This window comes from Thunnus albacares, chromosome 17, assembly GCF_914725855.1.
Source record: "Thunnus albacares chromosome 17, fThuAlb1.1, whole genome shotgun sequence".
Lineage (NCBI taxonomy): Eukaryota > Metazoa > Chordata > Actinopteri > Scombriformes > Scombridae > Thunnus > Thunnus albacares.
Genome location: NC_058122.1, coordinates 7,194,486 through 7,218,395, shown reverse-complemented (window position 1 = coordinate 7,218,395; position 23,910 = coordinate 7,194,486). Strand labels below are relative to the sequence as shown.

The window sequence follows — 23,910 nt, the reverse complement described above, 5'->3', positions numbered from 1 at the left end:
GGATGACCTTTGGGTTAATTTAATTGTAATTTGTCCATATATTTCTGTATTTATGGCTTTTGCTATAAAGGAATAAGTTCTAGGAATTGCATTTTTGTTCCAAAGAGAAAGGATATTAACAAATAAACTATACTTTCAAACTTTTTCTCTCTAAGTTTGGTTTACTGGTTTGGGGCCATTTGGGTCTAAGGACCGTGGAGCATACTGGATTTGTCCCTACAGAATTATTAAACGCAACCAAACGCAGAGAGAGTCACATAATCCCTGATGGGATGTTGTTTCAACTTTGCAGACGGCCACAGCAGTCTCATAACACGTATGCTTACCTTTTAGGGGAAAACAAGGAACAAAGGAAAGGGCAATGAATTCACATGTTTTTTATGGGCTCAATCTGACAAAGAAATTATGTTTTTTTTCCATCCTGTCTAATCAGACATATAGACTACTGTATGTGCTGTGGGAGTTAAGCCATGTCACTCAACCACTTGCTGTTTCCATTTCCTGGCAGCTGTCAGCACAGCATACAATTGAAGGGCAGAAGGCCACCCAGCCAACAAACAGGACAACCTCAGCCTGTCGCATCATCAGCACCGCCCTGCCTGACCAGAGCGGAGCTTTGTTTTCCGAGGGGTACTCTCACTGTTAACAGGGAGACAATGGCAGCAGTGCAACTTAGGGGGATTCATCTGTGCGGAAAGTTCCGAGTTGCTGCTGCAGAGTCGTGATGGAAACCTGACCCCTCGCATTCAGTCCACTGTGAATGTCCTCCTGATGCCAAAAAGCTATGGCCGTTTTCATGTCTGTCTGCGTGTTTGTTGTTACAGCTTCATCTTTGCGCACACTGAGAGGGAAGTTCACACACACCCAGATCTCTTTTCAACTCTCCCATCCCGCCCAAATCATGAGAGAAATCACAGCCCTGTAGTAATCTTGTGCAACAGAGGGCCTTAATAAGCCGAAGTGAAGTTATTCATGTCTTGCAGGCAGAGAAGCCAGAGAACCTGAAAAGACCCATTAAACATACCTATTACAACAAAACATAAGACGTCTTTTCTCTGGGATGATCATGCACTGACCTCTTTGATCACTCTGTTTCTTTTCATTTACCAACAGTGCGGGCGGTTTTACAGCCAGTAATCGTGGTGGCCTTATATTAATGCAGAACGCAGCTTAAGCTTTCAGCAGTGACTGTATAATTGGTTGGCCCCTTTGGAGTATTTTTGCACTGGGCATTGCAGGAGCAGTATATCAATACCCTGTCCACAAGCCAAGACAGATGGACTCTCGTTTGGAGCAGGTTCAGAATTTTGTGTTTTTGTGTAAAATTCCCGTAGGAATAAGTTAAGGGCCTCCACTGATGCCAGAACCTCCCGGCTACAACAATAACATCTGCGGTTTGGATTAGACACATTGGTGATATCACCCCTTTTAGTAATATGCCTGCATTATAGCAATCTTACAGCCAGTCCTTATTGTCTATGAAGTTTATAAAGGCACAGGATCCAACACAAATGATGATCAGTGCTGCAGGACATAGTTGAAGTTCTCTGGCAGCGTCTAATGTTTTTATTTGTTTACTTGTAATGCTTAACTATTGGCTTCACAAGTTTTCTGTCACACTGACAACATCCTTGAAAGAATTCACATTTCAGCTGAAGTTGAGAAAGTGTCAAGATTAACATTGCATTAGGATACTGCTCCATTAAAAGTAAAAGTCCTGCTTTTTTTCCTGTAGAATTTACAGTAATGTTAGTATTTAAAAAACTTGTTTATCAGTTACATTTCTTGCATTTCTGCAGGGAAAATGTCCTACAGTATATGTTTGTGGGAACCTGTAAGTAATTATTGTTAATATAATGTTGTAGTAGGTCTAACAATTCCATATGTTATTGGCTTTTTCTGTTTTGCAAGCCAAATTGTATAAGTAACATTTTAAACTGACTGAATAAGAGAGTAAAAAGCACTGTTGGCTGAAAATTGTCTGCATATGTCTGGTGTGTTGCAATTTTATGAAAAGAATGAAGTTTTTTTGATTATAGGTGGAGGAAAGAACTAAAAATGTCATTTCAGCTGGGGTCATCCTCATTTCTTTTAAAACACAGCTTTATTTCAGATGAATTAATTTTCATTTCTATCAGGCTGTTCAATAGCCAAACACTTAATACTTTTCATTACAGCCATCTACAATTCAATGCAAAAAAAGTAACCAAAGTAAAAAAAAAAAAAAAGACCAAAAATAAAAACCACAAAAGCCACATTGATTCATGTGTCATTAAATATATTCATTTGTGATAAACATAATATATTAGTATTACAAGACATTACACAACCATTTGCAATGGACACTGCTAAACAACATTTACAAGCCAATGTATAAACATAAGCAGATAATTATTCAGATATAATATTTATGGAGAGCAGAAGTCTGGTAGGAAGTACCTTTTCTGCAAATGCCTGCAAAATGAGTCTATGTAAATGTAAATGTGTCAGTACAGATGCGTTGGCAGAGACTGTTTAAGCATGTTGTAATTTTCAAATACATACAGTATGATGCACAGAGTACTGAGGTGTACCCGTGTATTTATGTGTGTGTGTGTGTGTGTGTGTGTGTGTGTGTGTGTGGTGTGTGTGTGTGTGTGTGTTTGGTGTGTGTACATGTGTATCTGGATGTGGCCCTGCATGTGTATAGTATGTATTTGTGTATGTGTAAACTCAGTCATAGTCTCTCTCTCTCAGTCTGAGAGATCCTCTGGGTGCACATACTCAGGTAAACATAAGAAATTTGTCTGACATTCATTTATTTGTCTTTCCATTTATTAAGTCTCTAGTATTTAAAACTCTGGTTAAGTTCACATGGAGATAGAGCTAGTTAATGTTTAACAAAAAAACAACAACAACAACAAAAAAAGTAATACTATACAGCTATATAACATGTAGACAATCGGTCATGCCTTTTTGTCGAGTACCAAGTCTTGATAATGGAATCCAGTCCTCAAAAAGTTGCTTTGAGGTGATGAAACATTTGACACAGCGTGCTAAATGCACTGTACAATAAACATCTGTGATATTTTATCACTCCACAGGTTATTTTTCCCCACAACATTGAGTACTGTATACAAATGAAATGTGTACATAATTCACAATCATTGTTAGCTATCAGTCAGCTACAGTAAATAGAGAGCATGCATTATGTCAGTGGTATGAGGGTTGCTTGATAGGTCAATATTCTCTTTTAATGAAGTGAGATGGTTTGACTCTCAGCTGTAAATGAGTTTCATTCATTTGCAACCTCATTTGCAAACCAGCCTCTAAATATTTGGGACATCCAACTTACATTTAGTCCTGTATTAGAGAATAAACACTCAATTCTCTGTAGTTGTGACAAATTTGAAAAGGGTTGTTATTGTCAACCAGAAAAATCAGTCCAGTGGGGCGAGCAGGGTTTGAACTATACACCTTTTTTTTTGCATCATATGGTACAGTAAGGGATTTTTTTTTTCTTTTTGGATGCCACTCTAAAAATGTGAACATATCTCATATGTTCTAAATCTTTTGACTAGTAAAAATAAGTGCATGGTTGACATGTCTACTCTACATCTAGTTGATGCTATGGCATCATCTACTAAACATAATGTCTATGTATGCACATATGGTTACTTTACATTGCAGAGGTCACAACTACAACATACTGGTGATATATCAATAAGCGCTGAGCAAAGACTTGCTCGTAATGAGAAGTATGATCATTGTACAGAGTGAGGAGAGGATCGTTATGGCAGTTTGTTTCACTGAGGTAACACTCACATATGAGCAGGGAGCTCTCAGACAAAATGGCACCTGTTTTCACTCTGATACCACAGTTATGAACAATTTCACAATTTTTTCACTTTCAGCTGTGGTAAAAGTTTATCAAATGTTTGGCAGGTTATAAGAGCAACTTATCATACATGAGTAGAATCCCTCAATAACATGCAATGTCTTCGATTAACTTGATCATGCTTTACACAGCACAGTGGAAATAGATCCTCTGAAAATACAAAAGTCTGATACAGTAGATGCATTGCTCCTTTAAACAACTGAACAAGGGACTTTAAAAAACAATGGCATCATGGGTAAAATAGTCAGGATGTGACATATCTGTAACATTAGGTGCAAACTCTGCAATTACACATAAAACAAACCTTGAAAGACAAACAGAAACAGAACAACCGTAGAATAAGCTCCTTCACAAAAGTTCCTAAAAAACACTAATCTCTTCGCTCCAACTCAGAGCAGCAGCACTCCGTCATTCCCCCATCCCTCCTACTTTTCACCTGTGTCTCTCTATCTTTTATTCTTCCAGTTTATTTTTTTTTATTCATCCTCTCCTCCTCCTTGCATTCATCCCGGTGGGGACGTTATTTTGCCTCCACCTCTCCCTCAATAACTCTCTCTTTCTCTCTCTCCTCTCCAGCTACTTTTAGCACTTTCCCCTTTTGTCACGCTGTTGGAACTTCCTCAGTCGGCGGCCCCACAGGTCTTTCCAAGGGATGAGGAGGCTCCCCTTGTCCGCCACCACGCCGCTCTGCCCAGGGGAGTCATCATCTGTACCCAGGAGCAGGTACTTCCTTCCGGGTTTGATCTTGGGGCATTTGCAGGCCACATCCTTGGCGCGCACCCACAGCAGTTGGTCCCCGCGGCGGATGCGGTGCTCACCTTGTTTGTAGACAGAAATGATGTTGACGGTGAACTTCCACCACTCGCCTGCCTTGTCCCCTTTTAGAACGTGCACTTGGACAGCTGGTGGTGGAGAAGAGAAAAGCCAGAGTTAAATAAGCTACAAGAATAAGTGATTCATATCATAAACCAGTGATTACTAACCAGGGGTACTTGTACGTGAAAACTAGCTAGCAAGCAAATAGAGAAGTTTAAACAGTTAGCTAAAAGTAATGGAGAAAGAAGGTTAAAATAGTCAGCTAAAAGTATTGAATATATGTTTAAAATAGTTAGCTAAGAGTAATAGATAAACAGTTGAAACATTTAGCTAAAAGCAATGGATAGACAGTTGAAGCAGTTAACTAAAAGGTTGTAATAGTTAGCTAAAAGTAATGGAAAACAGTTGAAACATTTAGCTAAAAGTAATGGATAACAGTTGAAGCATCTCACTAAAATGCTGTAATAATTAGCTAAAAGTAAAGGAAATGGTTGAAGTGATTAGCTAAAAGTAATGGATAAATGGTTAAAACTTCAACACTCCAAGTTGTAGTAGTATGAATGCAAACTAAACCAACTTCAACATTGAACGTTCAATTCTATGAAAAAATAACCAATATCCACTTTTATGTGGTGTTAAATAACATTCAGTTTACAATTTAAATTAAATGAACATATTCGGAAAATAGAATGTTGATGAAGGGGTACTTGGATGCATCTGACAAGGCTGCGAGGGTACATCAGACAAAAAAGGTTGGTAACCACCGATATAAACTATAACACCTTCATTTGCACAAGCAATCCCATCTGTCTGAGGCAGCAGCAGTTCAACATTGTATAATAGGTCTGATAAAAGCTGTTGTTTAAACATGACCCAGAAATGACTGACTTTGCACCGTATAAACTGCTGCCACTAGTCCCTCCCCTCATCCCTGACCTGTGACCTTTCCTTGTTGTGCTCCTCCTGAGCATGCTTCCTATTACAGCAATAGTTGCCATAGCAGTCCCTGTGCGAGCACAATGGTTGCTGGCGGAGAACATCTGAAAGCACACTTCCATGTGAAGGGCAGTGAAACACTTCCCTCAGAAGGGTTTAAGGAGGAAGAGGTGGATACTGGGTTCTATTTTGCAATAAATAAATGGCCAAAAGAGAATTTTTATAGAAAAATGCCACATCTGCTAACAATATAACTTCTGAAACAATTGGTCTATCAGGTGTTAAGCTGGAGTCTGAACATCTGAACACTGACAACCTCGGGCTACATCAAACTGAACCTGGCAACTATTGGAACACCACTTTCAGCAGGTATTTTCATACCAGGAAATTAGTAAAACCACCCTTCGCAGGAGCTCCCCTGCACGGATTCTCTGTCTGACAGAACAACTATTACTTCATCACTTTGATTGCAACAAGAGGCAAACAGCTCAACAGCGCCGGAGCTAATCTGTGCTTGAAGTGAAGTGCTTTACATCGTGGGTTTAGCTAGGAATGTGCTATTAACGTTTAAGTGTGTGTGGGGGTTCACTTGCAATTGTGAGAATTAATCTAATCTGGAGAGGATTGGTTTAGATGATGGGAAACACTCAAGATGCACTCAAGCAATCATCTGTACATGCATGTAGCATTTCTTAGATTTATTTATCTTCTATTTACAACTCATTTCACATTTTGTTGTACAAATTGTGGGGTTGTTCAAGACTTGTGAAATAAATGCGCAGTAATTATATATCTGAAATGTAATTCCTGAAATAAAGAAAAACATTTCACTTATGAGTAAGTTAGTCTTTTCTTTACATTTCTGGCTGATCACTTTCAGTGTTCATCGCTCTTCACCTATTACTGCCAAGAATGAACCGGAGGAATAGAGTGTTTGAGTGTGTGTGTGTCAGTGCATGGTGTGAGCAAATTGCACACAATTTCAGAAGAAAGAAGGTTTGTTGGGCTGAGGAGAGCGAGCTCTCACAGCCCTGCCATTCATTGCAGCCCTCTCCTTCATCCAGACACATAAAGGGTGTGTGAGGGGGGGGAGGAGGGGCCACTATTTGTCTTCCCAGCCACAGAAAAAGTTCCAGGAGAATCGGGATATGTTCCGACCTCATGAGCTATCCGGGTTCTGCTCCCAGAGCCCCATCCAACTTCACAGCGTGAGAATCCAGCGGAGATAGCGCTCTCCTCTAACGAGCTGCTGTGATGAACTCACTGGAGTAGACTCGGTTACAGCATCCAGGCACAGTCTCTCTGTCAGTGTCTGCCTCTCGTTCTTTCTCTCTCAAGTATGTTCTCAGTCTGTGCAGTGTATTTAAACACACACAAATCCACACGCACACACCTTCTGCCGCTTGGTTTGAGCTAAATAGACGGCAGAGAAAGACTGGGCGCACAGGGTCAAACAATCTATTACAAAATAGTGCATGCTGACACTGTGTGGTGAGACAGACGGTGAGGGAGAAAAGCAGCAGTTTTGTGAGAGGAAGAGATAAGTGCGAGATGGTCCTGTGCTCGCACAATAGCTGCCAACTGAGCCTCCCATTGCAGCCAAACTTCCCACTGGGTTTATCTTCTTTGGGCAGTGTGCTGCGGCTTGACACTGCACGCCACCAAAAAGCAAGGGCTAATGAAATTAGAGCTCGCTTAATTACAGCACTGAGGCCCCTGTCCCCTCTGGTTATCAGCTAAGTGAATGATCAGGGACCTGTTACCCTTGGGTGAGCACAGAGGGGTGGCCGGGGAGGCTGGGAGGCCCTGCCTTTGAGCACTATCCCGGAGCGTCGGTAAACAAGCGGCCCTTTGATTCATTGTTCTCCTGGTGGCAGGGAGAGGGAGGGTACGTGTGTGCAGAGGAGGGTGTCAGGCGAGAATATAATCCCTTTGTGTCCGCCGTCTCCGTAGCTACGCCAGTGATGAAAAACAAAAATTGAATAAACAAAACATATTTCTTTCTCTCCGGGGTGGCAATCCGTCACCGTCTGCCTAATTTACCACCTGTTTGTGCCCTGAGGAATGCTCGGTGCCGGCAGAGCGCACAACTGTGTTTAAACAGAGGGCCCCTTCCCGTGACCCCCGGGGGCCTGCATCACCACTCACACATGGGGGTTGTGGCCCCCTGAAGAACAGAGAGAGACTCTGAAGCCCCACAAAAGCAAGGCGACAGGCCTGAGAAATGAATTAGGCAAAGGGAATGCATGCTAAGCGATGATGTCTGCCATACTGCCTCAGCGCGGTTCAGGCAGAATCATCTGCTTCCAGACTTTTCAGTGGAACTTCAGAGAAAACCAACAGGAACCGCCTGCTTTGCTTGAATCAGCCTGAGTGATTTATAGACGCAGTGCTGGTCTCAGCCCTGATGATTAAGATTTAAATCAATGGAAATATGAATAATGGCTGCATTTGGCTTCCTGGCAAAATGCAACAAATGGCCTGAATTACTATCTACTCAACTGTAAGGGGAATTGAGTATATTAAGCCAATTTTTAGTTGGATGCTGTTTAAAGTATATAAATCTATTTCTGACAGACTGATGATGATTTTGAATGAAAGACAACTGAGTCATCTCTGAATGAGATCAACATCAGGGGAGCTGAATGTGTGCTAGCAGAGCTAATAGTGATGAACATTTATTACAAATAATCCTCAAATTTACATTAACTGTCCACTATAATTGGAATGACTGATATGCTGGTCAACAAAAGGGAGATACTCTTAAAGTTACTGATTATACAGCTCATTTTAGAGAGAAGAAAAATGTAGTAAGCACACTCTTACTGTGTTTTTAGAAGATATAACACTTGCAAAGACTTGGCTGAGAAGGAGAGCATATCATATGTAACACTGGATCTGCCTCAAAGTTTTTTTTCTGTCTCTGTGGTTTACAGATGTGAATCCACCGATAACAGATAAACCATTAAATTGCAATGATTAATGGTGTGGAAAATCCAAAGGGTGGAGTGGAAAATTTGCCATGTGGATGAATGTAGAGCTACACAGTGGGATTGTACAATGTGCTATATCCACATATCCCCCTGTGTTGGAATTACAGGTATGATGCTCTTTCATTGCTGTGGGTTTTGGTTGTGGGACGGAAAATGGACTCATATCATCAATCATCAAAACATAAAAACGTCAAATTTCCTTCTTGTTTCAAGTTGTTGTGGCAAATTTGTGAGGCACAGCTGTCTTCAGTGTACTCTGGTGGTACCATGTTTTAACATATGATTCAAACCCAGTAATGTGATATTTTTCCAACTAACACTACAATTTTAGATGTGTTTCAGCTGGACCACTTGTTCTGTGGATTCATTGACAACATAATGTGATTGCTGTGTGTTTTGGCCTCTCTTATCAGTTTGGGATTTGCTCTAAAATGCGTGAAAGTTTTGCCAAAAGCCTCAGGCTGACTGGGCTGGATGAACTGTTGTTATCCACCATGCTTGTGCGGTCTGTTCCTCTTCGACAGCCTCTACAGGGTCTACAGGGTGCAAGTCTACCATACTTTTACTATAGTTCAAACATCCGCACTTTGACGCTTTTACAACTGGCCAGAGAAGAGGTGTTGTGGGGCGAGAGAAGTCTAAGCACCACTTGCATTTACACATTATAACTCTATCTAATGGTTCACTTAATCACTTATTGGTTTCAGGTTCCTGAAAGTTTTTGTTTTGAGCAAAAAGTTGTCAGCACCATTTTAAAGTACCCAATTGATGTTACTCCCCTGTACACCAGTTAAAGGAATAATTTGACATTTGAGGAAATACACTTATTCACTTTCTTGTCAAGAGTTAGACAAGAAGATTGATACCACTTTTACATCTACAGAATATGGTAAATAGCAGCCAGTTAGCTTAGCTTAGCATAAAGACTGAAAACAGCTAGCCTTGCTCTGTCCAAAGGTAACATAATCCACCTACCAGCACCTGTAAAGCTCATTAATTAATACATTACATCTCCGTTTTTTTTTCTTGGCTGGGAGCAGTTGCCAGGCAATCAGCAGAAGTCACTGCCTCCAGTCAAGAAGTTTTATAGAGATTTAACAAACTGGATGTATCATGTTAATTAGTGAGCTTTAGATGTGCTAGTAGGTGGAATATTTTATACCTTTGGACAGAGTCAGGCCCTGTTTCCGCCCTGTTGTGCAAAGCTAAGCTAGCCAGCTGCTGGCTATAGCTACATATTTACCGTACAGGTGTGAGAGTGGTATCAATCTTCTCACCTGAAAAAAGCCAATAAGTGTATACCCTAAATGTAAAGCTCTTCCTATAAGAAAGGCCTAGTTGACACAAATTTGGATCAAATAAATCAAATTAAATTATGTACAGGACAAACCAGTATCTGTACTTGGATTTTCATAACTTTGTACACAAATTTGCTGTGTACACTGTGGGGCGGGGGGGGGGGGGGGGGGGGGGGGAATTTACGCATAACAGAGTTATGCATAAATCTTTTTTCCCTCTACTTTCAGTTGGCAAACAACCACAGTCCTTACCATGGACGTCTGGTATGGAGCGGGGCTAAAATTATAGACCGTTTTGACAAATATGGCCCGATTCTCTGTTTGGGCCCAACAGGGAAGGGCTCCTTTCTGTTACTTCTGTTCTTTTTGTGATCTGTGTTTTGACTGGTCTATCTTTATATTTCTAGCACAACTGCTAAATAATGACATTCAACTAGCTGACCCAAGCTAACGGTAATTTCTGGGCATCTGCATTAAGACACTCCATCTGAATCACTATTTTCTACTCATGTGGTTGCTTGACAACAGAAAAAGAAAGACATGTGAACGATAACACCTGTACAGGGTGATCAGATCAGCTATATTGGCATACAAAATTAGCAATTGCAAATGACAGAATGTTGGCTGACAGTAATACATCTTGAAAAGCTCAGTTTTCCTTGTCCACACGTCAAAATTATCCACTCTGGGGACTCTTTGAAAACCTGGCGATGGGAAACAGCAGCTTAGTGTGTATGGAAGCCCACAACACAGAGAAAAGATATGTTTTCAAATTAATTTGTATTAGCAGACGTTGGCCTAAGGCTGTGTAAGTAAGCCATCGCCACAACACGGAGAGCAGGACCAGGGTGTGGATTGGACTTGCTTGGGATCTGATTAATTGAGACATCTGACCTCTTGACTGCTGGCTGACGTCTAGCGGCACACATTCCTGCATATTAGACTCACTCACCATAGTCTTTTTTACAGTACTTCTTCATGGTGATCTTCATCTTTCCCTTGGAAGCTTTACAGTGAGATTCACAATCTAGGGAACAGAAGAAAAAGAGAAAGACAGAGTAAACGCTGGATGGTGAATTTCATGAAATGCTTCCTATAACACCAAAAAATGTGTTTTAGTATCATCAGGAGACACTGCAGCTGGATGGATTTTTACATGTGGCCCCTTGTGTCACATTGTTTGCGCCCCTAAGGTCTTAAAGATGCCTTTAATGTGCCACTGTGAAACGGATTAAAGCTTACACAGATCCTCCTGTGTCTGTCAACACACTCCTACTATACTCCTCACAACTTTTCCACTCCAGCCTGCTCCCTCGTCAGTGTCCTGGCATGCATTGTACGAGCTTTGAGGGCTCCAGAGGTCGCCCCCGCACAAAAGAAGGTCACAGGGGGAAATTAGCGACTGACCTACAAAAAATTAGCAGGGACCCTTAGGAGCATCTGAGCCACATGAGGCAAGAAAGAGAATACTCTAACACAGGCGGAGGCTAAATGTCCTGTGGCCCCTTCAGAAGAGAAGAGCTTGCTGCAGAGAGGAACAGCAACCAGAAAGAAGCTCACACACTTATGATTAATGTCTTAGGAGTCCAGAGGTATCCCTTTTACACCAGTGTATGTGTACCTGGGTTTGGATGCCAGAGGGCTTTTATCGATGGGCGCTGCTGTCGTGCTGTCACTGTGCCAGGTACCTTTTGTAATGAGGAAGCTGGTGGTGGGACCAGAGGCCAAACTGAAAATTGAAATCATTTGTTCCCTCCACTTTCCACTGACTGACACAAATTGGAACCAGATCATCTCCTAGTGTTGCCCCCCTCCCACCCCCACTCTGCCTCTCCCAGAGCAATAAGCCTTGTGCTCTTTTCTGGGGGGGTGGGAAAGCTGGGCTGGGCAGTCTGAAGTAAAAGGAGGGGGCAGTTGAGAGAGAGAGGGGACCTTTCAGCTTGCCTGAATATGGACAAACTTCATTATTTCTTCCAGCCCTCTGTCCAGTCTTCCCCTTTCTTCCCCATTATACTCTGTGTGAATGAGGTTGCCTGGGTAATGATGGAGGAAGAAAAAAACGCCCCTCTCCTCCCTCTCTCTCTCTCTCTCAAAAAAAAAGAGCGGTTTGGGACGTGGGATGAGGATCGAATTCATGTATGTAGAGAAAGCATTTCTGGTGAAATGCCTAGCTGCTTTCTGGGGTGGCGGGAGAAATAAGAAAAGGGGAAATCCCAAAGTAAATGAATTTGACGAGTCCATATCGAGCATGCCTGATTTCCATGTAAATGAAGTGGTGAGGGCGGGGGGCCTCTTTATCTCCCGCTGGCCCCTGGGGGCCATCATCATACCTCCCTTTGATAGCTGACGTTGCCCATTAGCCCCTTAGCGCAATCACTGCACTGTCTGGGCCATTACATCCACCACTCTCATTAAGGTCCAATCTCCTGCTGCGAGGACAAACGCCCCCTTTGTGAGTCACTGCAGCAGTGCCACGTTCATTCTGCGGGGTCCCTGGGGACCACACTGCTCCTAATTTGGAGGGTGGTGGCTGTGCAGAGTTTCTGACAGGAATCCAAACTCCACACAGCCTCGGCAGTCACTATAGTAGGAAGTTGGGCTCACAACAAAGCTCAATGAAGTCAGTGGCGCCACTCTCGTCAGACACTGATCGATGATTAGAAGTGACTCAGCCTATTCAGCTAAACCCATATCATTGTAAAACTAATTAACATACTGTCATTTAATAAATATCTAAACAGCTAAGGCAACAAGTTCAGAGACTGTTTGCTCCTGATCAAGTACATTTAAGAATAGACGTCCTAATCAGGCATTAAAGGACACACCCCAAAAATTAAAGCTGCATATCTCTGTGACACATCGTCTAATGTCAGCACTCCAACATGGAGACCCCTGTCAGAGCACATGAACAATACAGTCGGGCAGGGCTTCACTGCCTGCGCAGCCAGCCTTGATTGAAATACAAACTGTTGCAAATGAAGCATGTAATCAGATTAGGGCTGAAACCCGGGGGAGGCTGCTGGGCATACCGGCAATGAGGCCACAGGGAGCACTGACAAAATATCTGGAGTTTACATCAGTGGCAGACCTCACCGACGTGTGTTTGGTTGAGGAGTAAGACTATGTTGTTGTTGTAGACGACTGATGGAAAAACTAGAAATACATATAATTACATGCAGGAAGGAGCAGTTGGTTTTGTTCAGTTGCATAGTGATTAAAAAAATGATAAATAACATAATAAAATACACTAAAACAGTAATAACAGATGGTGTCGTAGAAAATATGACTTTAATCCAAGAGATGTTTTGGTGTTGTTTTATTGTTCTAAAATCCTATATATATATTGCTGTCTTACTCACCTGATGGCTCCTCATAGCTGCTGTAAGTTGCTGTAGGAGAAGCAACTGGGATCTCTGTTGACAAAGAGAGGAATAGATACACATTTCAGATTGGCATTATATTACAATGCAAACAGAATAAAACTTATGTGATTTTACATCTAAAAGGAAATATACAGAGCTTAATTTCCTGGTTATTCTCCTCAGAGCAGAGAGCATATATCAAATACACTTAGGAACGGATTTAATGGGATGTCTTGTTAATGACAGCTGATTTTGACACGCAGATGTGCTTAAAAGTGTATAACGAGAGTGTGAGTTTCCTATTAATGTTCTCCTCCCTCCTGATTGTGGTATGTTGTAGATAGAGAGAGCCAAGGCCGCTGGTCTTGTTAAAGTCATAGCTGGCAGGGAGTTAGATATCACAAAAATTTAATATCACACCATTAAAACCAAAAGACATTATCTCAAAAATATATGAGAAACCAAATATATTCTACTCTTCAAGAACCCAATTTCCTCCAACTTTTACACCACATTTGTTACCTTCCAACAAAATTAAAGAAATCCTTTTCCAGCAGGTTCACAGGTTTAAATTATTGTTGTGGACTCTGGCCAAACGTATCACTCTGATTCTTGGTCCACAGAGACCTTGTCCAATTTCCACACATGACTTTATCAGAAATGTCAACCCAAGTAACATAGTGGACAATTGTTGGTGTCTACATGTCCTCCCAGACATCTTATCTGTTCATACCAGCCAGCTACTTGATGCTCCTAGCTAAAGCAGCTACTAGTGACCCATCTCTGTTTCTGTGAGGCGTTGGCGTTTATTGCCGAGGGCCTGGAATCTGCAGGCAGCAGATACAGCCAATAAACATATCAGCCATCATTCCCTTGGACTCATTCTGGGGATTTATTGCTAGACGGACCGTTAACAGTGTTGAAGGCACACAAGGCCATGTTAGGCGAGCTGTAATGGTCTGTTTATCCAGGCTCTGGTTTAAACAGCCAAATATCTATCCAAAATAATGGAACAGGGGTATAAAAATAACATGAGATGAGTGTGAGCCATGAATTCATGCATAACAAGCCTGTCTTGTCCTTTTCAGGTCTTCTTCAGGATCTTCATCACATCAGGATTTGCTATCGCTGATGGATTATAGACATCTTGGACTGTAGGATTTGGCTGAACTAACTTGGCTTAGTGTGGATGAGTAACTGAGCTTGATCAACTTTGAAATAACTGTTTTTTTTGCTTGTTAGCAAGCTGCATTTTATAGTTTCTTAAGAGTTTTTAAGTTCCAATTGATGATTTTATTAATAGTTAATAAATTCATATATTATTGCTGCATACATTGGTAGTAAAAAAAACAAACCTTTGGATTGTCAGAAAACCATTTGCATAGCGCTGCCTTTTTAGTTGTGCCTTAACACACTTACTTACAAAACATTAAACATTACTGCAGACCTGATGGCTTGTTAGAAGGTGATTAAGTCACTAATTAAGTGTCATGTCTCAATCTCTTTATTATAAGCAGTCAGGTCTGCAGTTGAAGATGTTCATATTTGAATTTACATCACTCTTCATGCATGATGAGAAAGAGTTAATTAATGAATCTAGTGAACTGATTAGTTAATCAACCAAAGGATTTTTTTATTTTCTTATGAATGGTATATTATTAATCGTTAAAGCACATATAAATTATTAGTTAATCATTAATAAAGTTGTCAGTTAACAATTTATAAACTGAAAAGTATCCCCCATTAATCAAATAGTTGATCCACAGAAAAATGAATGGCAACCGTTTTTAATAATTGATTAATCGTTTCAGTCATTTTTCAAGCAAAAATAGAGAAAAATGCCTCTTGAATGCAAAGATTTGCTGTTTTGCTTTGTCACATGTCATTGCAAACTTAATATATTTGGGATTTTGGACTGCTGAAGATGTCATCTTGGGCTCTGGGAAGTTGCGATGGGGAATTTCTTTACCAATTTTGTGACGTTGCATAGGCTAAACAATTTATCTATTAATCAGAAAACTAATCATCAGATAGATAGATCATGAATATAATCGTGTTGAAAGGTGGTAGAAGTCGGCCTTACTGATGCAGGGGGCGATGGGAGAGCGACTCTGCTGGTAGCCCTTGGCGCAGCGGTTGCAGGTGATTCCTGTCACTCCATCCTTGCAGGGGCATTGGCCTGTTGTCTGGTTACATGTTTTCCCTGCTGCTCCAACTGGATGGCAATCACATGCTATGGTGGGAAAGGAGGGAAAAAAAGGGGGAAAAAGCACACGAACATCAAACTAGATTGTACCCAAGTAAACAACTTGTGATTTGAAAAATGAAAGCATGAGTGGTTTACAAGACCAGTGCTATTACAAAACAAATATCAGCTTTCAAATGACTACAGTATGTCTCTGGCCTGTCCTCTGCTGACTCTACATATTCCATACAATAAAAAGTAATCTTAGCACTAAAACCTAGTGAGAAATCATTCACATTAGAGCAGACTGTGTTTTCCTTCCAGACCATCACAGATGGGGAACTGGGCCTTGCACCAGCATAAAACCTCAATCAAATTACACTGCTTCTCTCCACCCATAATGACTATAGGATTCTTCATTAGGTCTGCTCTCAAAGCACGCAGAAGAGTAAAAAACATGATTAATTGTAGTATTTCACTCTCACAGCACAGTGTCTGTCTACTGTGCACATGTTTGAACGTAAATGTATGTGGGTATGTCTTAGGCATGTGCGTGTCTTTAAGCTTCTTGAGAGCGGGCTTTGTGTCCTCTGCAGCGTTCAGATCAGACAGACTGTGTGCTCTTCAGATTGAGTTTCCAATGTAAAGCTTTTTGGCAAAGAGTTCCTTGCAAACACTGCCTGAATAATGTTTCCCATTAATGGGCGAATGGAACGCACTTCAAAGTCTGTTTAAGCTGTTAGTTGGGAGGATCGCACGTTAAATGTGAGAAATTTGCTCTCTGTGTGTGAGCGCGCTCTGCCAAACGTTCACCATAAAGCCAGTGTTTGAAGTGGAAGCCCAACCTCCCTATTAGCCCTGCATGTGTTATGTACCAGCAGAGTAATTTGAAATTTGCTTGAAGTGGTCCAGCAGAGGTTGGAGTTGCTTTTAGTTGGAATTTATGAAGCTTCATGAATATAACGAGATGCTTATTAAATTTTTTTTAAAGGGTCTAACTTGTTCTTCTTGATTTGTATCATAAAAGTTTCTGCCATGTGTATTTTTTAAAGTGAAATCAAAGTTTTTAAGGATTCAGTTCATTTCCCCTGAGAATTCGACACGACTTTGTTCTTTACATAAAAATGAGGGAGGGCTGTTTAATGGAAACTACAAATGCAATAAAATAATCATCACATAACGGAGTTACAATAAAAAATTAGCCATGACATCATGGAGTTTTATTCAGTCTAACTATTTCTGCCAATAAGGTTTTCTCTTGGCTGCTACTGTATGGTGTTTACACCAAAAAACAATGAAAAAAAATCTAAAAAAAATGAACTATTGTGTTTTCTTGGGCATGTTTATTTGTAAAAGCTTTAAAAGCTAAAATTTAATACATGAACTCCAACATTAATAAGTCACATTCTGTGCCTCTACTTTAAAGCGACAATTTTGGGAAGTACGCTATTTCGCTTTCTTGCTAGAGTTAGATGACAAGATTGATACTACTCGACTATCTATCCGTTAAATAGAGGGTTGAAGCTATCCAACACCTAACCTGCCTCCTCCTAATAAGGCAAAATCAATATTCAAGTCACCTTATATTGACGTCATCTGAACTGCGTCACTTCCCATAATTACTACGGCTGCTAGATGGCGTAAACGTAACTATGGGTTGTTTTTGCCGGCCTGAATTTTAGAGCTATACTGTCGTTGTTCTTGTGAGGACGGACTGTGTACATGACTTTAGAAAGCAGAGTTTACAGCTAAAAAATGACAAATTAAAGTAGAAGAAAGTGTTTTAAATATTATGAATATGGAAGTTCAATGATGCAAGTATCTCTGCTGCAGTGCAGGTAAACTTTCATAGGATAGTTATAGTTTTTTGTATGTGTGGCAGATTAGGTTTTCTCCTTTCTTTCAGCCCACTAAATTGTCATTGGGCTGGAATCAATGATTCATCTGTGCCCTGATTACTGGGCGGCACTGTTAAGCGCTATATCTAGGCAGGTGATCTGCTCCCCGGATGGACATCTCTGCCTCTTCCTGGAGCTTGGTTTCCGTGCTGGCTGGCATGTTCAAAGTTTGATGTATTGGCGTGTCTCCTGTGTTTCCTTGCGATCTGGTCTCCCAGCAATTGTAAGGTGTGCATTTTTACAGTTTTCTTGTGCTGCATGTTCATAGCGTTGCCAGGGGCATTATATCTGCTTCTGCTCCTTTATTTCGAAACGTGGTCTGCTTGTCTCCTGGCTGCAGACTTGGAGTAATATAGCCTTGCTTAAAGCCCTTCTTAACGCAACTTTGTCTTGGTCAAGGTAGGCTGGCTCAATCTTGTCTCGCTTTAGGCAGCTAAATGTAACTCTTCTTTTTTTTGGTCTCTGATCTGCTGTCTATAGTGATTGAGCTGCAGCTTTTTGCGCCTGTCACCCTCCCGCTGTTGAGAAGCTGTGCCTTCGCCCACTGGTATGTAAACGTGAGTTGGCATTACTTACCCAGTTGGTAATGTTAGTGTCTAATGCACTTTACAGGTACTTTTTGGGCCAGGCTGTGCACCACAGTGGGTGGCCCTTTTCAAATTCCCGGCCCCAACTCCCAGGCGCAACTGCTGTTCTGTCTCAGCTGTTTTGTCTCTAATGTATATAGATTGTTTTTACTTTTAATGTTTTTTTGTTTTTTGCTTTTTGTTTTATTTTGCACTGCAACTCGTTCGGCTCTGCAGCGGTCCACACTTGCCTCAGTGGGAGTGAACTGAAGCTGTCCGTTTAGGACACTAGGAATTCTACTGGGTTCCCTGTGTTGCGTCAACTCAGTGTGCGTGTGGTGTGTGTGCATTTTTTTTTTTTTTTTTTTTTATGCCAATGGTGGTGGCATTTATGTTTATTTGTTGTGCTTCCTCCACTCCCCATACTGCTTGATTTCATTTTGCCAATTTGATGAGGTGCTAACTTGTATTTTAAAGTTTTAAGACCTGCTTGTTATTTTAAAAAAAAGAATATTATTAATAAATTTATAACAGTTTTTTTGGAATCATGTGGAATCCAGTGTTTTCAAGCGTGTGACCTTTCTTTTTTGGGGTCCCAAAATAGTTGCACTCAAGAATTTCCTTGGGGTGAAATTCCTCGAGGTGGCATAGTTGACACGATCAACCCCCAACCCCCCCTCCATCATTGTGTAACTTTGTTAAAATCACAAAGGTTTCAACTAAAAGTAGCAAGTGCTTATAATATGGACAGTAAGCGATAAACCTGACAGTAAACCTCAGGATTTTTTTTCAGGACAGCTGAAAAAAAAGTAGAATGAGAGTTAGAGTTAGAGAAGCTAGTGGAACAGAGGCTAGCCCGGACATGACATAACAACTTCAGTTTTCCATAGAAAGCTAGCCAGCAGCTGTTAGCTTAACTTAGCATACTGCTCAAAGTCATGGTCCGGCACATAACCCTCCAAACAAGATATAAAATGTTAATAAGTGAAGCTTAGAGGTTACATTTTGAGTTAACTAGGCTAGCTGTTTCTCCCTTTTTTCTTTCTTTATTCTAAACTGAACTAACTGACTGCTGGTGGTACCTTCATATTTACCGAGAGTAGTATCAACCTTCTCATCTAACTCTCAGCAAGAGGCCTATTTCCCAATATGTCATACTACTCAAATCTGCAAATACAGTTTTAGTTTTACTCTACATTTAAAAGACTGAATAAGGTTTATAAGGCAATATAATGTCAGACTTTGTGATGACAGCTAGATTGACATATTTTGACTACAGTCTCAAGAGTCCCTCCCAAACGCAGAACTGCACTCCTGTTGCCTTTACAGGGGGTGACTACAAACTGGAAACAGTAATTAATTTCAGCATGTAATGGGGGGCCTGTGGAGCTGAATGGTTGTTGAGGGGGTTTGGGGGAGTGTGGTGCAGTGAACCATGTACCAGCTTCATCTCTGTGGACTCGCTGTGCCTAGTTAAAGGCTTAGACTGCCAAACGTACGAGGGGACGGGGAAAAAAACAAACTGTTAGGGGCGGGGGGCGTGCACTGTGGTTCTCCAAGAGCCATGTTTACACTGCGCTTGATGAGGGGTGAAGTTGTTAATCTGGGAAATAAAGCATGAGGCATTCCATGCTGCCACTGGAGATGTAGGCGTTGTATAGTGCAGAGGAGCCATTTTTTTCAAAACTAAAGCTCCATCTATTAAGCAAATCGTTGAGAGGAAATTTAGTTGAGATGTGGAGTGTTGGGGAGGAAAGGATGGGGGGGTTAAGGAATGGGGAATGAAAGCAGACTTCCCCCTGGCTGTGTTGGCGCAGCGCTGTATTTCCTGTCCAACAACAGCAGAGTGGGATGGTTGGCTGATTTGAACAATAAATATAGTGGTTTCTAACTGATGTCACATCAGCCTGTTTTTGTCACCTGAGGTGAAAGGCAGTAATCAGGCTGTTTGGGTTTGATCCCAGAGCACTGAGCTGGGTATATGGAGGGATGGGGAGCAGGGCTTGAGGTATTCAGGTTACTGATCCAGCTGTTTGGAAAGACTTTGCAGAGATCTATGGATGTTGCTACATCATTAGGCAAAGTGAGAACCTCTGTTACACTGACCTGCTCCCAGCTCCACCCCCCTGAACCCAAATACTCCCCAAATATAACTTGTGAAAATGTTTAGGCTGGCAGAGTGAAACAATGCTGCAAAGAACCGTTTGTCATTTTTTGAGCTAAGTACAGATGATCCATCAGGCTTGTGTTCAGCACAACACTGACACATGTGCTCTGTTTAAGAGAGATCTCTGACCGTTTTTGACATAAAATACCCAAAGACAAACTCTGAAAACGCTTTTGTAGGCCCCGCTGCTTGTGCCTTTGCTTTCATTTCATGTGAGCTGAGTGAGTCAGAGTGAATTAAGAGGGGAGGACTGTTGTGGCATGCAGTCGGAAATATCATGTTGCTGTCCCTGTGTTCAAATAGCCCGAGGATAGGGAGGATGAGGGAGAATAGGCATCCTGAGACCATGTCACCAGCCAGTCACAGCTCAGCAATGGATGTGGCTGAAGACCGCAATATGTGCATCTACCCAAAGTCCCTCATTTGTCATTAGGATGTGGTAAGAGATTGGGATGTAAATGGACAATGGCATTCAGTAATATTGCTATAAAAGCAGCATGCATGCAAAAGCAACTGCCATAAAAGAAGTAACATTTTAAAGTTTTTTGTTCATTTTGACCATTGAACCCTCAATCAAAGACTTTTCTTTCGTAAAAAACAATCATCAAACATCACATTTAGGGCAAAAACTGTGCACACACACAAATAATCAGGAAGATTTCAGACATTAACATCATTGTTTGTCAGTGTTTGTAGGAAAGCATACTGTACATGTCCGTACATATGTGTGCTGGTTTCTGTCACATAGACAGAGACAGGTATTTTGTGCATCTATGGGATATTTTGTCTGTGAGTGTTTATCCAGAATGACTGAGTGACAGCAGTTTGTTTGCTCAAGGCCTCATGAGCCTGTCTTTCCTCCCCGAGATACTGTGAGACAGAAGGAGCTCAGATTTTGTCTCACTACACATTAATCCTTGACAGCTTGGTCTCAAACCTGACGTATGTGCTCACACCTGTGTGTGCGTTCGTGTGTGTGTGTGTGTGTGTTTGTGCCGATTGTAAGTATGAATAGGGGTGAGGCATGATTAGCGAGTTGTTTCCATTGCTCTGTTCAGTGGATCAGCTCACACCTCTGTTCTGTTTGTTATGTTTGTCTTGTCAGGGATCCACAAAGAACCCCAAATAGCTTGGGAGCTGCACGGGTCAGTTCACTGACACCAAGACAGGTGGGCACTTTTCTCCACACTTTTGAAAGAATTCTTTTAATACCTGAAGTGTGAAACGGAGCATGTGAATGGTATGTGTATAAAAACAATTCCCCCAACACTAACCTTAGTGGAAAATGTTGAATTGAATGGTGATTCTTTAATTTAACAAAATACTGGTGACTGTGAACAGATAACATCCACCGTTTGTCATGTCCTGTTACCTTTGCAAGCTCTCCGGTGTGAGATGGACTTCGTCATGTCCCTGTAGTAACCCTCCTTGCAGTAGTGGCAATGACGTCCTGCTGTGTTATGGCGACAGTTGAGACAGACCCCACCACTCCTCCGGCCTGACAGTTTGTACAACTCCATGTTGAAACGACAGCGACGAGCGTGCAGGTTACAGTGGCAGGCTGGGCAGACAGAAAGAGGGAGAGAGCTGATGAACACTCTTACAACAACTCCTACATTGACATTGTGCAGCTCAGCCACTCATAATGCTTGAAATGAAATAATACATTCAATACTCAGTTTAGTAAATTTTAAACGATCCCATGTGGCACTGTTGTGATGTGAAAACCAGTTTTGCTGATTTCATGTTTTCATTCCAGTTGCATGGTTACATAGTCCCCTGTCAGTTGAGAAACTCCAAACCCTTGGACTCATAAAACCAAATTTAGTGTCATCAAGCTGAAAAACAGCATTGTTTTTCTTAGCTCCTGAAAAGCTGACATTTTGGGAAATATGAGCTTGTTATCTGACAGTGATGAACTCAACACACGATGTTTACAGACCTTCCATTCTAAAAATGTGGTGCAGTGCCAAATGCAGTCAGTGGAGTTCATGAGAAAATGCGTTTACTTGAAAGACATCACAAAGTCTCAGTCCTCTGGTATAAGTTTGTCAAATTCACACAACAGGTTATAGAAACAGGTGGCGTGGCTTTGCTTTGGTCTGGCTTGAGAATACTGAAGCTTCTAAAAGAAATGTCCTGGTTCAGGCTCATTTTCGCTTGGCCACCTGCTTGCGAATTTAACCTCTGAACTGTAGTAATGTCAGGCAGGAAAACTTTCTTCCGCTCTCCCACACATCTGAAAGGCTGGTGTATACTTTGATTTGTTGCCATTGCTATTTTCACTCGTTAATATTGACCCTGACTAAAGTTCATAATCCTCATGCATTTATGTGTTGACATGATTTCAGGCCTTTACTCTTACAGAAACCAAAGTGACAATACCAAGTAAGTAAAAAAAAAAACATTATGAAATAAATAATCATATATATAAATAAATAGTGTAAAATAAACTTAGCACAAAAAGTAAGGAAATTTGTGTTTCTTTGTTGTAACATGCTTTTTGGCAATAAATCTTATATTGTTGGAAAGCCTGTTTATTTCCCTTTTAAATGGTGCCACATTTGTAAGGAACATGCATTTGTGGGATGAGCAGCAGAGCTGAGTATGTGGGTTGCGCCCATGAAAAATTAGCCAAATCTTCTCTAGTGTTTAAGTATTTTAACTTATCTCACTATAGCAAGTAGTTAAATGAGGATTCATCTTTAAATCTTCTAATCAAAATGCGGCCAAGTTAACTCTGAATTAACTGATGCTTGTAACACTCGCTTTTCACTGTGACACAAACACAGTGTGTAGTCTACAATATTTATTTACATCAGTGGCATGAAATTAAACTTAAACAGTCACTTTTGACTGACCTTTGAAAATGGCTATTGTGAAATCAATATCTCTATAATTACATTATAATGAACTCCAATAAAACTTTATTATTATGACAATAAGAATGATGAAACATTTGATAATAATAAGTTGAGTTTTAACAATTTCCAAAATAATTTTACAAATTATCATTCATTGATATATTTTTCACAATTTATTTATGTGATTATTTATTTTATAATTACTTAAAAATGTATTCAATATTGACCCCTTTGGGACTCCATATTCTTTAAGTGAAGTTTTCACTCCTTGTAAGTAAAGTTTTCCCTTATAGGTCACTTTTTCCCATTATTTGGCTGAATCATGCACGTACTATTCATATGGGCAGGCCTCACAGTTGCTCACATTTCGGTAATCTCCCCATCAATGCGCCCGTCTTAATGTTATTACAGGGAGATGTAGACGATAAGACTGTCACATATGCTCCTCGATCACCAGCGGTCTGAATCACGTACAAACTGACTCACACCTGCCATAAGCGACCAGAGCTGGCAGGTGGTTGGGATTCAGAAACACCCTTTCTGAATGGGGGGCCCAGACACACACACACACACACACAGACACACAGAGGTGTTTGGCAGCTTTCACAGGCTTATCTCCCACACTTCCCTCCCCAGGGCTGATCGAACACACTGCACACTACACTAAGCTTTGAACAACTCACACATACACACGCTCCCTCCTCCCTTTCCCTCTTGCTCTTTACTGCTTTCTTATCCCAGATGTTATCTCCACTTAAGGGAAGTGTGAGGGAAAATGCAAGGGGGCCTTTTTCATGAATAGGAGTCGGAATGCTCTTAGGTTTCGGTGCTGAAGGAAGACGATGCTGGTACTGTACTTTAATCTCCCAAAATATTCACAGACAGATGTGTATATTGTAACATTGCAGCCCTCACTTCAAAGAACACAATTACTTTTCAAAAGACAGC

General features: G+C 41.1%; 1 protein-coding gene across 3 annotated transcripts in view; it reads right to left on the bottom strand.

Annotated features, from left to right (window-relative positions):
* Positions 1-2,071: 2,071 nt before the first annotated feature.
* The window catches only part of ntn1b (netrin 1b), a 45,734-nt gene continuing 23,895 nt past the window's right edge, over positions 2,072-23,910 (bottom strand). For all 3 annotated transcript variants that reach the window (XM_044331614.1, XM_044331616.1, XM_044331615.1), the window contains exons 3-7: positions 21,471-21,659; positions 15,366-15,515; positions 13,280-13,333; positions 10,873-10,947; positions 2,072-4,779 (exon numbers count right to left, since the gene is read on the bottom strand). In XM_044331614.1, coding sequence (XP_044187549.1) covers positions 4,460-4,779; positions 10,873-10,947; positions 13,280-13,333; positions 15,366-15,515; positions 21,471-21,659 — 788 coding nt within the window. In that variant the 3' untranslated portion in view covers positions 2,072-4,459. The remainder of the gene's footprint in view (positions 4,780-10,872; positions 10,948-13,279; positions 13,334-15,365; positions 15,516-21,470; positions 21,660-23,910) is intronic.